Source organism: Myotis davidii, unplaced genomic scaffold (assembly GCF_000327345.1).
Source record: "Myotis davidii unplaced genomic scaffold, ASM32734v1 scaffold534, whole genome shotgun sequence".
Classification (NCBI taxonomy): domain Eukaryota; kingdom Metazoa; phylum Chordata; class Mammalia; order Chiroptera; family Vespertilionidae; genus Myotis; species Myotis davidii.
The window spans coordinates 5,951,781-5,969,504 of NW_006286678.1; the positions used below are offsets into that span (position 1 = coordinate 5,951,781).

A 17,724-nucleotide genomic window follows, 5' to 3' on the forward strand; every position below is an offset into this window, starting at 1 on the left:
TATTCTTAATTCTTTCTGCTCCTATGATCTCTCCTATCCTAGCGCCCCGCCTTAGCCTTTCATCCGAGTTCCACTTGATCTCCTTTATGAACACCCTCGGAATCGTACATTTCAGTCCCACCCCACCCCCTTTCCCCATTAAATCTCAGCCCGGTGTCCCCGCTGTTCAGAGCAGGCAGGGCTGCGGAGGCGGTCACCAGCGGAAGCCGACGCTCGAGCAGACACGGTGCCTGGCGCCCACGTCACTGTCTCCCAGGCCCATCTGTGCTACAGAGAAGGGGGTGGAGGTGGCGGGGGATGGGGGGGAGGTAGCCTCGGGGTGAAGAGGGAGAAGGAGTTCTTGGAGGGTTTGAGGACAGGAAGGGCCAGGGCAGAAGCTCTCACCTCTGTTTCTTGGCCATTTTTTTCAGAGACAGAGTGTGGACACCCATGAGGTGGATAGAGTGCAAACTGGATAGAGCTGGAAACTGAGGCTGGTAGAGCATCAGTCCCTAGGCTACAGAGCAGAGCAGGAGAGGCCGAGGGGACTGCAGTCTCCACTACCTGTCTTCTTTCTGGTACTCACTATGGGTGTCCAGGTGTAAAGAACTGTGAGGTCTGAAGAAAGGACAGGAAGTGGGGTAAAGGTGGGGGGGGGGAATGGAGAAGAGGTGGGGTTTGGGGGATAAGGAGAGAAGGGAGGGAAGATAGGCTGAGGAAAGGAGGGGAGGGGAGATAGGTAGGAGATGAGAAGATGAGAAGGGGAACCAGGAATAGAAGGGAGGGGAGATGGGGTGAGCAGCAAAGGGATGGGAGAGATGGAGTGAGGAAGACTGAGGCAGGGAGGGGAGGTGGGGTGATGAGGGAATGGAAGAGTGTGACATGGAGATGGGCAAAGTAGGATAAGGGAGCCAGGACTGGTGCTGTCTCCTTAGATCTGGAGGCTCTCACTCCCCTAACTCCAGACTCATGGGGGCCTGGGTTGTGGGTGGTTCTGTTTCCTCCTGTTCCAGTTGTGTATTTTGCCTCCTCCAGCCTTGCCTGTGCCAACACGGAGGCAGAAAATTTAGTCACCGGCCCTTAACCTGGGCCTTGTGAATGCTAACGTGTAGGCTTAGCACTCTGAGGGTTCAGGACTGTGTGTTCAGGTATTGGTGGCACGGACTCCGTTGTCTGCTGGGTTCCCTATTGCCCCGATGTGTCAAGTGTGTGTGTGAGGAATCAGGGTGAGGCCGAGGGCAGAAAAACGGAAGCTCTGGAGACAGATGGTCGTCCTCGTGAGGTTACTTGCCACATCTGTGCCTCATTTTCTTCTTTGTAAAATGGGGATGGACAACAGCAGTACCTCATGGGATTATTGTGGGGGTTAATTAAGGTAACACATGATGCACCTAGTTCTGAGCCTGGATATAGATAATCCTCACAAAGTTAACTGTTAGCCTGAACGTTCACAGATATCTGGGTGTGTGAGTGCATCTGTGAATGGTTGTCTGGTTGGGAGTTATTTGTACTGTTATATCTGTAATGCAATCTGTGAGCAAGAGAGTGTGTGTGTAATTAGTTTTGTGTGGTAGTGTGCCCGACTCTGTGTTATTTGCTGTAGGTGTGTGATTTGTGTTAGTGTGCACGTGTGATGAAATGACTGTGTAAGCCTATGTCTGTGTGACAAAGAGTGGATGAAGTGTGGCTTCATGGCTGTTGACACACTGACATCGTGTCTGCTGGTGTATGCATGCATCTGTGATCTTGTCAGTTCCAAACACCCCATTTACCCTCCCTCCCCATGGGATGTCATAATCCTAGGTGTTCCTCATTTCCTCACCCTGAAGGAACCGGAAACCTGGGGGCACACGTGGGGGTGGGTGCCAATGGGGAGGTAGACAGGAGCACATGTTCCATCCCAGACTGTGTATGGGAGGGGGAGCCCCCCATCTTGCACATATCCTAAAAGCTTCGGGGGAAGTGCTCCCCCTCCATCCCATGCTCAGTTCCCTGTCTTGTTACCATGGCAGCAGTTGCCAGGGGCTCCCTTGGTTGCTAAGATCTGGGTGTGGGAGGCTGCCAGGCACTGTTGCCAGTAGAAACAGAACCCTGGGGGAAAGGAAGACTACCCCCACAGCTGCCAGCTCTCTGCAGTGACAGGACTAGCCCTTTGACGTCTCCTGTCCCCAAATTGTACTTATGATTTGTATGTGGCAGTACTAAGGTTGGTAGGGAGCTTTAATAGGAACTAGAATACTGAGATTTACCTTCTGAGGGGAGAGGGAGCCCTAGCTTGCCCGTTACTATCTTTAACCCCTTCCCCGGCAGAAACGTGTATACTCGTTTTCACAAAATGTTCTTTTTCAGTCGTCGACGAGTATACTAAGAAAATATGGTAAAAAAATATGGTTTATAGGAAGACGAGTTACAAACTGTTTTCATAACCAGCATCAAAAATACTATATAGAACCAAAATAAAAAAATTAGTCTGAAAAAGAAACGTTTTTAACAAAAAAATTGTTGGGGAAGGGGTTAAGGTTGGGAGGCCTTTAGAAATTAGTGACTTCCTCATTCTGTCCCCCGTACCTTATATTTATCCCCTGGCAATATCTGTGCTGCGTTTTCCAGTGCTGGTGCTTATCACCTGATGCTTCCACCTGTAACAGGAACGCTACATTGATCCCGTTACCTTGGATGCAGACTGACTTCTTCCTGAGGTCAGACCCATAGCATCTCACCTGGATACATACTTCATTTTGGCCTTAGTCTTAGTCCTGAACCAGACAGTTCGCCAAACCCAGCCTTAGTGTGAGCCCTCCTCCTAGACATGAATGAGCCCTCATCTAGATACAGATTTTCGAACTCGTCCGAAGATTCAGTTCTGATCCTGTACTTTGATTGAACAATGACCAGCGATCTAACGCTCTGGTACTTGTCTGGCATCTCGCTGCACGTTCTGAATCTACACCGCCCTGTATCATAAAGGCTCAAGGGGTCATTTCTTGCCTTGGTTGAGAGGACAGTGCAAGGAATGACCAGCAGAGGGCGTGCAACATCAGGTCCTTGCAGTGGTTCTCAACCTTCTGGCCCTTTAAATACAGTTCCTCATGTTGTGACCCAACCATAACATTATTTTCGTTGCTATTTCATAACTGTGATGTTGCTACTGTTATGAATCGTAATGTAAATATCTGATATGCAGGATGGTCTTAGGCGACCCTGTGAAAGGGTCATTCAACCGCCAAAGGGGTCACGACCCACAGGTTGAGAACTGCTGGTAAAGGTTGAACTAAATAAATTAAAGTTCCTAACTCAGTTATGCTGATGCTTTGGGGGTCATGTAGGTTTGTACAAACATGGATCTCCCTACAGCTCAGCTGGGCTCAGGGCTGGACACTCACCTGAAGGTACTTAGTCATTTCCTGGCATCATAGGTCTCAAGAGTACTGGATACCTGGATGGCATCCTCCTCCCCAACTAACGCTTCTTTGATATGCTCACACAGCTTCACTGCCTTCGCTGATACACATTAGCGTTTAGTCCCACTGAGCAGAAATCTGCCTCTACTCCATCTTTGGTCTTCGCTCTGTGTTTGAGGTCACATTGCCCTGATAGGTCCCATCTGCCAGGTATCAGCCTCTCCATCCCTCACGTCTGCTCCTCTCCAAGCTGAACACCCCTCAGGCCTTCATGGGTTCCTCTGCTGCTTTGTTCTGTTCCAGGCACAAAGACCATGCTCCCCTGTCTGGGTTTCAGTTTATGGAGCCTGATTTAGCTTTTAGATTTTTTTTTCTCGCATGCCAGTGCAGTGTACAAGTAAGCCAGCCTGCTCTCTCCTCTGACTCGGGCTCTGTTCCATGTAGCCTCAGGTTATATCAGTCTTTTTGTAGCCACTCATACTGTTCACCCATACCAAGTGAAGGCTGCAACATCTTTTCTCTCTGAGCTGCTAAATCACATCTTGCCCATTTGAAAGGAGTGTTATATTGACTTTAAAAACAAAGATACTTGAAACAAATGAAATAAAAACATTTAGGCAATGTGTTTTGAGTTTCAGGGCAATCCCTGGGCTTGGAAATCTCACTGTACTGCTTACGTAAAGGTGGGACAAGGAGGAACCGAAGTGCTCACTTTGGCAGCACATCTACTAAAATTGAGATGATATAGAGATTAGCATGGCCCCTGTGTAAGGATGACACACAAATTTGTGAAGTATTCTATATTTTTGCTTTTGATAAATGTTAAAATGTAAGACTTTAAATTAAATTTATTTATGAATAAATTAATATATCACAAAAGAAAAATAAAAGGGACTGAAGGGTCCCAGCTGGCTTGGCTGTGGCTTCAGCACTGTGGACAGAGGCCATGGTCATACCCGGAGCCATGCCCGTGGGTGGGTAGGAAAATGATATACACATAGCCTTCAGGTGGGGCCAGAAATCCATGCTGCTACTCAGTGCCTTGCAGTGTATGAAGCTCTTTCCTCTTATCTAACTCATTCTATCCTCACTCAACTATCAGCCTGGGAGGCAGACAGAAGAGAGACTATTTTCTAGATGTTTACAGATGAGGAAACTGAGGTTTAGCAATGTCAAACTTTAAGTAACTCTGGGTGGGGTGGGACAGAGAACACATTACTCCATGATTAGCAAATTTAGCAGCTGCTGTTTCCCTTGGGGCAATGATTTTCCCTAGAGAGAAGAGGAGCGCACTTGAGTCAACGCAGGCCGGGTGGGTGGGAGTTCGTGTGGAACCAAGGCTCCAGCCAGCCCTAGGAACATGTGGGCGGTTGGTAGGAGGGTTCTGAGGGTCTGAAGTTCCAGTCAGGACTGCCGGAGAGAGGGTAGGGAAATCTTGTCATTTGGGTGTCCACAGAGGCCCAGCTTTCATGCCTTCTTCTGTCCCAATGCTTGCTTCCCTGAACCTGGAGAAAGGAGAAGGCACCTGTGAGATGTTATTAAGCTGTCTCTGAGCGGGACGGACCTCCACGGGAAACTCCAGGGAGGAGAGGTATGGGAACCCGTGAATGAATGGGTTGAGTTGTGCAGGTGGTAAGAAATCCTGTGATGTGGCTATAGGCCTGGCTACTTGTATCTGTCTGTTCCCAGCAGGTCGGAAGGGGAGGTGCTGGACCACACAGCAGCTGTGTGTGTGAGGTGTACGTTAGGCAGGGGCCATCGGCTGTACCCCAGCTCTGCCTGGAACTGTGGGCAGGTGAAGAACATGGGTACTGAAGCCTGACTACCTGGTTCCCTGCTTCCTAGCTGCGTGACTATAACCTTGAGAAACTTTCAGCATCACTGTTTCTCACTTTTCTCATCTGTAATACAACTCTCATAGGGTTGTTTCGAAGAGGAATTACTTTATGCAAAGCGCTTAGAACTTCCCAGTGCATAAAAATGTTAACAATTATTTGTATTTGGCTTGGAGGCAGAGAACCTGCCCCTGAGCCACAGACTGGAGATGCTTTCTGCTACAGGTACTGGTTGTGTTCTTACCGGGTAAAGACATGAGTGGGGATTCCATCGTCCTCTGAAAGTTTCTCCAGACTGCAGTTAACCAACCCTAATATGTCACATTAAAACAACTAGCAAGAATGGGTAAGAAACTCTCAGACCAAGGAGGGCCCAGAAGACCCGGAGAAAACACAGCCAACTAGCTTCCCTACTTGTAGCTCAGCATGAACCGGGAAGAGAAGAGTGTTTAAAATGGGCCCTTGATGGGAAGGATGGGACAGTACAAAGCAGACAGGCTTACAAGACTTACCTCTTCCTCAGTTTCTCCAAAAACTCTGGCCTCTTCAGTGCGTCCATGTCCCCTCTGTGTTGGTGATGGAACCCTTGCCTCTTCCCACTCCCACACATCACTTACTTCTTGGGAAGGTCAGCACCAAGAAAGCTTTAGAACAGCCGCGGGCAAACTACGGCCCGTGGGCTGGATGCGGCCCATTTGAAATGAATAAAACTATTGAAAAAAAAGACCGTACCCTTTTATGTAACGATGTTTACTTTGAATTTATATTAGTTCACACAAACACTCCATCCATGCTTTTGTTCCAGCCCCATTGTGGCCCTCGAGTCAAAAAGTTTGCCCACCCCTGCTTTAGAAAGAGAGCCATGGTGTATTGTGTTCTTGGAGGCTATAGCTGCTCCTGTCTTAGCCTCAGACTCAGGAATTGGCCAATGATAGGAAATCACACAGAAACTCAGCAGATGCCCCAAACAATAGGAAACAGGAAGCTGACATAGCATCACAATCTCTTTATTATGATTTCCACTGTGTTCACCCCCTGGAGCATCAGCTCCTTCTAGAGTGAAAGCTGAGCGTGGGAGGAGCATGCAGCTGGGATGATGCGGAGACAGGACTTGGGGATGTTCCCCTCAGCTACTGTCAAGTTACCTTCCTCAGAGAAGCACATAGGAAGGGCATGAAGGACCACAGGACATAGGATCCTCCACTGTTACTTGAGTGCTCTCAGAACCCACCTCACAGGCCTGAATTTGGCTGAGAGACAGAGCATCGGCCATCTTTTAAAGGAGGCTACGATATGGAAAGGCCTTGATACTTATACCTTGTTCATGTCTGTGGACACAGCAACCCATTCTGTACGCACTGTAATTAGGCTTCTTAGTGGCCCAGACCAGACCTTTCACCGTCTCCATGATCTGGGTCATCAGGGCATGTGGCCCAGAGGGAACAAGGTTTTCCTTAGTGCTAGTTGGGTCTAGTGGAAATTCCATAAGCTGTTTTTGAAGGTTGCCAAAAGCAGTGACAGCAGGAAAGCAACAGCAGGGAAAGTGCCCAGTCCAGGCATGTGCATCAGTATCCTCCACTCAGGGGGATCTCTATTGTCTAGGCTGCAGGCAAGAGCCCAGAGAGAGATCCTGGGCAAATTCAAACTAAACGGCCTGGAGAAAGTAGCAATGTTATTCCACTGTAATAGAGAGGTGAACGGGGTGTGGTTACAGGTGCTGCCAGGATGTCCTGAAATTGTGGCATCAAGGTTGTTCTGCCTCATAGCGCCTTTACCCTGCTGGTTGGAAGAGGACATGCTTGCAGGGCCACGAGAGTCTGCTACCAGTCCTACCTGGAGGTTACTCTTGGCTCTGGGGTGGTCAGGGCCGGTCTGGGGCTTTAGGGCTTCCTGGCATCACTCTTACTAAAGCTGTGAGACCTGCAATGGTTGAGGTTGTGCTTTGGCCTAAGAGGCCCAGGCACAATCCTGGGCTTACCCCCCGTGAGGTGTCCTCTTCCCAGGCAGTTTGATTCTGTGCTTCCCATATTGGTGATGGGAAGGGGGGAACCCCCAGAGTTGGCCACTCAAACAAGGCCGGGGTGACATCCCACAGGGAGCACCAGGGCCAGAAAGGCCAGTGTCAGCCCTGCAGCCCCAGTCACGTGGGCTGAGGGCAGGAAGAGGCAATGTGCTCATGGCTTTGGCTGTGGCTGTCCTCAAAGGAAGAAGAGCACTTGAGAGTGGGTCAGTACCTAGGAGTGAGGGAACTGCTCCATCCCTGGGATCCAAAGTGATCATTGCTCAAAAGTGTAGAGCCTGGACCTGTTGGGGAAGGCTGGTCTTAGCACAGGAAGCCACAGAGCAGACCTAGAGACATCATGTGGCCATAGCTACTGTCTCAGCTGACCCTCTGTTGCTGCAGCTTCATTGTGTCATCCAGAGGTCCCTGTCCTTAAATTTGAGCATGGGGAAGAGGACGGTTGGGTGAAAAACAGGCTTGGGCAGATGGTTTTCAGAGGAGCATATATGTAACTCCAGCTTCTCTTGGTGGGGGAAGGGGGGAGTTTCTGGGAAAAGCACTGATCTCAGTTTTGGGCTGCCAAGAAAAGACTGAAACATTTTCTCTTATCCTTATTAGAATCAGACAGCAGTTTTTGTGCTTGGCAGAATTTCAGACGGTCACAGTGATGAAAGGGCTTGAAAAGAATAGAGAATTGAGTTCACTAGGCTGATAAAAGGGCTCCGTGGATTAGGACACTACAAAGGGAGATCCTGAACAGGGGCTGGGGTGGGGCTTCTGCAACGCTGGACGGGGAGGACTATGGAACCTCTCCTTTGGTAAAAATTAGATGCCTACAGAAGCTGGTTGCTTTTCGATGCTTTTCTGCTTCCTGGGACCCCTGTGGACGGGAGACTCTACCTTTTGCTGCGGGCAATGTTCCCTGGGCCCTCTGCAGCATACCCCTACCAAGGAAGCTTGCTCTCCTGGAATAGGGAGAGGTGATCCCAGACGGGCCCGATCCTGTTGTGGAAGAGCTCTGGGGTCTGCTTTGCCAGGCCTAGGGACCCAGCTAGCCGACCTGGCCCGTGGTCGTTCACCACTCACCCATGGAAAGCTAGAAGCTGCATCTCCAGAGAGACAGGCATCCCCTCGATCTGTAAAGGTCAGGGAACAAGAGGGTAGACTTCTAGTCCCTGTGACTGATGATGAGGCAGGAGAAAAAAAGCTGTCAGCTCTCCAAGTCCAGAGCGTGTCTTTACTCAAAATGCCCTGTCCACGAGATCCAGCAGCCCAAGGCCATTGATGTAGAAAGTGATTTGCCAGGAGAGTAAGCAGGAGGCCCTGCGCTTAATGTGCTTTAATCTTCTTAGGCCTGGCTGCTTCAGATGCAGGCCTTTAGCCCGAGTCATGTGCTTTCTCTTTCTTTTCTTTCTTTTGGCTGGGCTGAATAACGACCCCTCCTACTGATCAGTCCTGAGAGTATGGGTAAGAAATATTTACAAAAACCTGTGCGTTTTGGACCTGGCCAGTGTGTTCGTTCAGTGGTTAGAGCATTGGCTTGCGCACTGAAGGGTTGTGGGTTCAATTCCCAGTCAAGGGCTCGTACCTGGGTTGCAGGTTCAACCTCTGGGCCCAGTCAAAGCGCGTTTGGGAGTCAACCAATTGATGGGTCTCTCTTACATCAATGTTTCTCTCCCCCCCTCCCCCTTGGACTCTAAAAATAAATGGAAAAAATATCCTTGGGTGAGGATTAACAACAACAAAAATCAATATTAAAAAAGCTGTGGGTTTTGAATTTTCCAGCGTCATCTCCACGAACCCAGTCTCATCTGCTATCTGTCTCATTTTAGTCCTAAATAATCCAACCCCGGAAGCTTCTCACCCTGCTCCCAGGTCAGGCAGTTTCTTCAGGAGACCATACCATACTCCTCGTTGTGGCTCCCCTCTTTCCTCTAAGCATCTCAACACTGAGCTGTGTGCTGCTGCTTTTGTAAACACCCAATTTAGTACAAATTATGGGAGCAATGGCGATATGTTGGCTCCCGCATATAGAGCCAACCCCCTCTCAAATAACTCGTGGTAGTCAGATCTGGCTAAACCTGCCATTCGGTTGGAAACAGAAACCTGAACCCCAGGACCAGGGCTGACCCACAGCAGGCACTGACTTGAGAACTTAGGAAGGATTGCTGGGGCGTGGAGGCCAGGCTTGGTGGCCTTGTGGCAGCCTCTGCTTGTCCCCAGAGGTCTCCCATTCTGGGCCCAGGCCTTATCCTGGTGGAGAAGAACATGTAGCAAACAGTGGGGAGAAGTAGCGGCTCGGGCCGTATCTCAGTGATGGGGAGAAGAGAAAACTGCGTCCTTCTGTGAGGCTCTGCTGGAATTTTATCTGCTTAAGAGAGCCGAGATGCAGATCCTCGTCTTCGATCCAGCCTCTTACCCACTTTGCCAGGGAGGCTGGAAGAAGTCCCTCCTCAGAGTTTCTGTGGAGCTGCTCTTTCTGGGTCTGTGGAGGAGGCTGTCTGTTCTCCACACAATGGCACACTTTTCTAGGTCTACAGTCGCGTTGAGCTGGAAGGACGGAAAAGCGTGAGCCTTCGCCTCTTTTCTTCCATCCAGACCTTGTCGTCACTGGAGCTCAGGCTGCAGGTCTCCGTGGTAGCTGACTTGGGTGAAGCATCTAACACAGAGGGCGGTGACTCCTGCCATCATACTTATTCCATTCAGGCCCCTTGGGCTCTGGGCCGTGAGCTCGCATCTGAAAAACAAGGGCCACGATGGCTCACCTTGATTTTTGACAGCTCTTCTAAAGACTTTTAAAGGACTTGAATGACCTGGCTGAGAAGTTCCTAGACTTCTGGGTCCCTGGGAGGGACTGCCTCCCCCTTTTCTAATTAGGGCTCCACAGACGCGTTACCTTCTCTGTTAGCAGGAATTGGAATTTAAGTAAATCATGTGCTGAAGTGCAGTGGTGGTTTTTAACCATTTCCCACCCCAACACCCCTGAGGGACATAGCACACACCTACTAGAACAGTGGCTCAGCACAGGAGGGATTTTCATTGGGGGAAAGGGAACCTGTCAGCATCTCCAGGACAGCATGTGGGTCTGATATGCCCCTTATTAAGAATTGCTTGGCCAGTGTCTTATCTAATGGAATTGGAACTGGCCAATAGAATGGGGTGAGTCAAGACCCCTCATCTATACCAGTGGCTTCACAAAGGAACTTTGGTCCTTTTAAACCAAAAGAACCAGGTCTCTGAAGACATGGGCTGCAAGGGGTGAGTGTGCAGGCATATCCATGTGCAGTGGTGGGTTCCGTCTATCATGTGGAGGTGGGTGGGTGTGTCCGGGACTGGGTGCTGCCCCAGCTCCCAGGGCTTCTCGCTGTGGCAGTGCTTTTACTGCCTCTGCTGTGAGGGGAATGGTGACTTCAGTGCCATAACTTGGTGAAAAACGAGATGCTGGCAGTGCTCCGTCCTCCTAAGCCTCAGTACCAGAGGTTGGTGGGGGAGAGGGAGAAGGGAAAAGGAGAGAACGCCACTGTCCCAGAATTCTCTGCTCCATGCTATCCTGGGGGTTTCAGGTGAATGGCTGCGCTGTTTGGGCGGGCAGCCAAGATGTAGATGACATTCTCCCGCAGGAAGGTAGGCCAGTCCACAGATCTAGAACAGAATCAAAGGGCAGGTTTGTGAGGCTGTTGCGGAGCCCGGAGGCGCATGAGACCTGATCCCAGTGTCAGTACAGCTGGAGTTGGACAAAACTCCAGGAGCCCTGGAGTGTGCCTGACATGGTTATGGCCAACTGTGCTTCCAAGCTGACAGCCCAGCTGGCAGGCCCTAAGGATCTGTGGTCAAATGTGCCCTCCTGGAGCCTGGTGTCTGAGGTGGGCACTTACTGTTTGGGGGTGACAATGGGTAATGCCCACTCTTACTTGTGTGTATTGGGTGGTTGGGGGAGCACACAGCCAGTTGAGGAGATCCCACTCACCTGGATTCACGCTCTGTGGGCATCAGGGCCTTGTCCTGACTCTTGCTGCTGCTGCTGGCTGGGCTGCTGTCTGCTATGGGACCCACATGGCTGATGCTGTTGGGCATAAGGGCATTGGAGTGAAAAGCCTCGCCCCGCCCAAACTCTGGTGAACCCATGTGCACGTCCAGGCTTTCTGATATGGGACAACAGTTTGGAGTAGAGACGGCCCCATGCCTTGGCCAGTAGGGGTCACTGTCCTCTGTCTAATGCACAGGAGGATCCTCTCCTGGCTGTTGGCAGGAGAAGCAGGGAGGTACATTTCCTATTCGTGGCCACTTGGGTGGGAAAGGAGGAGGGTATGCAGTGGGGGCAGGGATTGGTAGGGAGCAGACCTGACACTGGAGGAAGGAGCCTCTGGGAGGAGTTTGTGGAACCAGGAGTGCCGTGCCCGGTGGCACTCTGCCTCACTGATGGTGCTCCCGCTGCCGCACGCCAGGAAGGTGGCCCGGGCTCGCTCCCGCTCCTTGACTGTCAGAAGCCTTAACAGAGAGTTCTGAGGAAGAAGAGACAAGTTAAGATCTCGGAGGTAAACATATTTTGTGAACTGTCAGGCCACAGAGAATTTTACCTCCATTACCACCTCTGCAGCCTCCCTTTGCGGCAGCCCAGAGCCTTTCTGGTAACACCAACATTCGCAGTGGGGTCCAGTGCAGATCAGACTTCCTTGGGCAGTTTCCTCGGCCCAGGCACTGGGTCACCTGCCACTGGATGGCACCTGAGCCCTTTTCTGGTACCGGTCCCTACTCAGAGAATACCCAGTGTTCCCCCCACCTGCCCAACATGCTTCCAGGTGTCTGTCACCCCGTATCCCATAGACATTCACCTCAGCTGGCCCTTACCTGGGGACGCAATTGCTGCAGAAGCAGGAGGGACTCATGGGACAAGAAGTCAGGCCACTCTATGTGTCCTCGATGTTCAGGGTCCAGGGCTGCAAACTGGCGGGCTGCCTGCTCCTCTTGCTCCTCGCTTAAAGCCCTGTCACTGTCCCCCCGCTTTGCTGCTTGGTGGCGGTAGCGCAGGAAGTCCTCCCGCGTCAGAGAGCAATCTATGGGGAGGCACCGTATGCTAGCCATGCCCACTCCTTCCTCATCCGATGGGGCACCTCCATTCACCTCTAGGGTACCCTCCAGAGCCCCTATATCCACAGCTCTTGAAGAGTCTTTATCTCCCATCACTAGAATGACTCAGGCTGTGCTGGGGGTGGGTGCGCCTGCTGGCCAACAGCTTGGGAACAGGGACCTATTTACCCCTTCACCCCCAAATTCCACGATATTCCTTTCATCCTGGAAAGTATGATGGAGAAATCAGCCCAGCCCCTCCATCCAGCAGCACCATCCGGCCTTACCCGGGATGACTTTACACTGCTGAAAGGTCTCCGTGAGGCTATACATCTCCTCCTCGGTTAGCAGCAAGTTGAGATTGTTCTGAGAAAGAAGAAAAAGAAGAGCTGAGTCAGTGGCCACACAGGCCAGTAAGAAAGAAAGGCCAAAGAGCCAGAGGAATGGAAGCAGTATTTCAACTGGAAGGCAATTCTGAGGTCATGTAAACCCAGACTCTCATTCACAGTCAAGGGGAAAGGGGAAAGGGGAAAGGGGAAAGGGGAAAGGGCTTGCTTAGAGTTGCTCAAGTGTGGGGCAGGGTCTTCCCCAGAACCAGGTATCCTGACTCCAGACCTGAGTCCTTTTTACTAAAACAGTTATTTAAAATTATTTTCTGAGGTACTTCGGAAGTGCCTTAGGAAGCTGTTGCAAGTGAGAAAGTGGACGAGAAAGTGCAGTTGTGAATCCCTGGCCCCATCCACCAGAGAAGCTCCATCTTTATCCATTTTAGGGAACTGGCTTCTGTGTTAGATGGTGCTCAAGAGTATTTTAGCTTAAAATAATTTTAACTGTAACTCTGCTCCTAATGGGTTGTATCACTCCAAAGTGGTTTTGAAAGAGATGCCATTATGACAAAGTTCCTAGAATCAAATGAGGTTTTTTTTTGTGGTGCCATACAAGTTTTAATTCCAAAAGAGCACTGATGTGTTATTTTGTTAACATTCATTTACAGTATCACAGTCTTTAAAATATCAAAGATTCTTTCTAGTAGGTTATTTCCCTCCTCCCCTAAAATACCAGCAAAGAAGAGGAAGCAGACATTTCATGAATATTCATTTGTGCATTTCATAAAGAACTCAAACCATTCTTTCAGTAAACACTTATTGAGAACGTTGTATATGCTGGGCACAGTGGTGTGTAACGCTGTGAGATGTGCACTAAGGCTGGAGTGTAGCGTATGTGTGTGGGGAGAGCAGGAAGGAATGATAAAAGGGAGGGGAAGTAGGCAGAAGCCTGGCTATGATACCTCAAATACCCTTTATTGAACACCTCAAATTGGGCCTTTATTTTGAGCGCAAAGGGGAGTCACTGAAGGGTTTTGAAGTGTGGAGTGCCACTGTGAAATTTCTGACAGCTGTGTGGAAAATGGATTAGAGGGGCAAAGCCTGGAGGCATGGAGAACAGTTAGGTGGCTGTATGTATATAGTATAGATGAGCGGCTAAACTAAAGCATGAGAATGGAGAGAGTTGAGAGGCATTAGGAAGTTGGATCAATAGGACCTGTTGACCTACTAGATGTGAGGAATTAAAGAGAGAAATAAGTTGGGATTGGTAACTGGGAGGTAGGGTGAAGTGGTATTCACAGAGATAAGAAATGGAAGGAGACCAGGTTTTAGGAGAAAGATAAGTTCATTTGGGGGCATGTTGAATATGAAGTACATGTAAAGCATAGAGATGAATATAAGTCCAAGAGACAGAAAATTTAGCTTTGGACACACAGATTTGAGAATCATTAGTGTTTAGATCAGCGGTTCTCAACCTGTGGGTCGCGACTCTTTGGGGGTTGAACGACCCTTTCACAGGGGTCGTCTAAGACCATCGGAAAACACATATATAATTACATATTGTTTTTGTGATTAATCACTATGCTTTAATTATGTTCAATTTGTAATAATGAAAATACATCCTGCATATCAGATATTTACATTACGATTCGTAACAGTAGCAAAATTACAGTTACAAAGTAGCAACGAAAATAATTTTATGGTTGGGGGCCACCACAACATGAGGAACTGTATTAAAGGGTCATGGCATTAGGAAGGTTGAGAACCACTGGTTTAGATGGTGGCTAGAGGTGGCCAGGGATGTTGTTAAAAATCCTACAATGCACACAGCTCCCACAACAAAGAATTATTGTGCCATAAATCCCAGCAATACTGAAGTAGAGAAATCCTGTCCTAGCTCTAGGACCCTTGCATCTACTATTGGAAAACTCTTTAGGTCACTGCCTAGAAACCGGTATTCTAAGACTGAGCCTCCAGAAACAGTGCCATGTCCTCTGAGGTGCAACAGCCCACGGCCCCTGCAGTCCAGGCTCACACAGTAGTGGCAGCTCCAGCCTGTTTCCGTGTGTGCCATCTCGGTCACCTCTGCTGCACTGTCTCCTTGGATGTAGCCCATGCGACGCAGGCAGCCATCATGAAAAACCCTGGTGCAGACCCTGCATGGGAAGAGGCTCTCGGCCGTCCAGACCTCACAGACATCACACATCTCATCACTGACGACCTGGGGAAAGATGGCAGGAATGAACGGGGATGTGCAGCAAGATCCTCCGGCCACCAAGCACAGAGCTACCCATATAGGGCTGAGTCTCCCTGGAGCAGCCTAGAGAAACAGCTCCAACTGGAGGCAGTGCTAAGGCAGTATTTCTCATCTTGTCTCTGGAAGACAAGAACCAGCAGGCTCTTCCAGCTGCTCAGGCCTGTGTGACCATGTTTCTCAACAGGAATGCTACTACCATTTTTGGAAAGAATGATCTGTTGTGAGAGATTGTCCCAGGTATTGCCAGACACTTAGCATCCTGATTTTCTTGGCACCAAATACCAGTAGCAACTCCCACAGTTATCGTGACCTCCCCAAACTCTCCCCACCCCACTCATTTCCGAATGCTCCCTCCACGGGGCAGTACTCTCCCTAAGGTGGGAAGGCTGGCGGGAGACCTGCCATGGTGTCATTCCTTGTCACCTTCTGCCTCAAGTCTTTCACGAAGACTAATCCAGAAGGTAACTAACAATTTTATTCTTGTGGCAGAAACTCAAAGGTCGTTCTAGAGTGAACGCCATCTTCCTGGTTTTGAGGCTCACTTTAACCACACCCAGGCCACCCTGTCCTGCTTCCTGAGCCTCAGAAGGTCTAAAACTTGGTGAATCGTCCCTAACCGGACACTCACAGGCTCTCTGGGTTCCAAGCAGATGTCCGGAGGCTTGTCATCATCCAGCTTCCGGGTGGGGCGGATGAAGGCAGGAGGGGTAAAACGATTGTTCCTGTCAAACTCCTCGGGTTCCACTCCGCGCCCGTCTCGGAGCCTCTCCCAGGCTGCACAGTGGATGCTGCTCTCTTCTTGGAGCACCGAGGTGCTTGCCTCTGCTTCCTTCTCCTCCTGCACCTCCTGGACAGAGCCCTCTACAGTGTCATGGTGGGACCCTGGAAGCTCACCTGTGCGTTGGTTGGAAGGCCTGTCCCGCAGCCCATCCTTGAAAGCAGACACGGCCAGGCTCACCTTCTGCACCTGCTCCACTGTCTGCCGCTTGGACATCAACACCCCCATGGCTCTGTGAGCAAAAAGCAGAGGGGCCCGGACTCAGCTAATGGCTGACCGTGTTGAGCCAATCAGCTTCAAGCATTTACCTAAGTGGCAAATGTTATTAAATAGCTTCTCTCTCTCTCTCTCTCTCTCTTGTCTCCCCCTCTCGCTCTCTCTCTCTCCCTCTCTCGCTCTCTCTCTCTTTCTCTCTCTCTCTCTCTTAGAGAGTGGAAGGGAGGGAAGGAGAGAAACATTGATGTGAGAGAGACATATCAATTTGTTGCCTCCTGTGCGTGCCCAGACTGGGTGGGATTAGACCTGCAACCCAGGTATGCGCCCTTGACCTGGAATTGAACCTGTGACCCTTAGTATGTGGACTGATGTTCTAACCACTGTGTAACACAGGCCAGTGCAGTTTCTTTTTTTTTCTAACTCGGTAGTGGTGGGGTGGAAAGAGCAATTGTTAAGGAGTTAGAAGGCCTTGGTTCTACTTCTGACTGGTCTGTGACTTGGTTTTTTCCCCCATCTATGAAATGAGGCTCTCTGCTCACCATACTTCATAGGGCTGTCATGAAGATAACTTAGTTCATGGGCTTACCTGTGCTTAGTAGACTGGGAAGCACGATGGTATTTCTATCATCCTTCCTGTCCCAAAGCCAATTAGGTTCAGGGATCCCAGGCCTCCACTACTTTGAGGTAGTTGGAGACCTCAGAGCCCAAGTCTCTCTTCTGCCCCACAAGATGACCCAAGGCTTAATGACTGCAGCAACATATTTCAGCCTTCTGATTTAAGGGAAGCTCCTCCAGTAAGAGCTGTGCACAACCCACCCAGGGATAATCCACATCAAATGCTTACTTTTTGAGTCAGAGTGAATGAACTCCTATTTCCAGAGGATTCCTGAATAGGTAGTCGGGAAACGCTACCATGTGGTCAAAGTCACAAACTCTCCTTTGCCCCCTAATTAATAGCTGTGCCTCTTTAGGGGTCTGTTTATCTCTTAGCCCACCCAACAACTGGCCCATGACAAGCTCTAAGGTGCTTCTCACATTTGTGAGGCTTTATTCATGTCACTCCCACATTTTTCTGCTTTGATTTTTCTGAACCTTTCAAGAAAGGTCCATATCCTTTACAGGTTAAAAAGTAACGTCATCCCTGCTCTTCCTCTGCAGAGCATGGCATTGGAAAGTGAGGGCACATTGCAAAGCTGTTTGCTATTTCCAGCCTGAGGGGCCTTAGTGGATTCAGCGGGGGGAATGCTTGTTCTATGTAAAGTGGAGCAGGGTCCATTTTAACCTTGCTCTCTATCCCCATTATAATCAAGGTTTATTGAACAGTACTTTGTGCAAGGCACTAACCACTCATCACAGGAAACAGAAGACAGGAGAAGTCTTACCACTCAAGCTACTTAATATCAAAACTCAAAGAAGAATAAGACAAAGTGCTGAAGTGCTTAAACGAAGTGAGACCACACTACTGGGAGTCAGCGTGGATCCTGAAGGATGGGTCAGAAGTTACCCTCTGTTTGTTTGTGGGAAAAGGTGACAGCGGGTAGGAGAAAAGGTTAGGGCCAATTAGAAGGTTATTATAATAGTCCAGGCAAGATGTAGAGGGTTTAAACGGAAATGATAGCATCAGGAATGATGATGACTAAGTGTATTTGATACCATGTAAATAGAATTGGAGAAACTTAGGAATAAAACAATTGATTGGTCAAGGGTAAAGAGAGAGAGGGTAGTTTTATATTTACTTTCCAGCTTTATTGAGATATAAGTGACATATAACATTGTGTAAGGTGTTCATTGTGATTATTTAATACACATAATATATTGTATAAAGATTAGTAGAGTTAGTTAAACTCTCTATTTTCTTTATTT

At 49.4% G+C, this 17,724-nt stretch overlaps 1 protein-coding gene across 6 annotated transcripts in view; it reads right to left on the reverse strand.

Moving 5' to 3' along the window:
- Nucleotides 1-9,038: 9,038 nt before the first annotated feature.
- The window catches only part of PHF24 (PHD finger protein 24), a 25,572-nt gene continuing 16,886 nt past the window's right edge, over nt 9,039-17,724 (reverse strand). For 3 of the 6 annotated variants that reach the window (XM_006758546.2, XM_006758547.2, XM_015560554.1), the window contains exons 2-9: nt 15,826-15,877; nt 15,496-15,714; nt 14,646-14,831; nt 12,572-12,650; nt 12,066-12,271; nt 11,559-11,719; nt 11,185-11,280; nt 9,039-10,859 (exon numbers count right to left, since the gene is read on the reverse strand). In XM_006758546.2, coding sequence (XP_006758609.1) covers nt 10,763-10,859; nt 11,185-11,280; nt 11,559-11,719; nt 12,066-12,271; nt 12,572-12,650; nt 14,646-14,831; nt 15,496-15,714; nt 15,826-15,873 — 1,092 coding nt within the window. In that variant the 5' untranslated portion in view covers nt 15,874-15,877 and the 3' untranslated portion in view covers nt 9,039-10,762. Of the gene's footprint in view, nt 10,860-11,184; nt 11,281-11,558; nt 11,720-12,065; nt 12,272-12,571; nt 12,651-14,645; nt 14,832-15,495; nt 15,878-17,724 lie in introns of all 6 variants that reach the window. The other 3 variants (XM_006758548.2, XM_006758543.1, XM_006758544.2) reach the window with 1 other exon arrangement.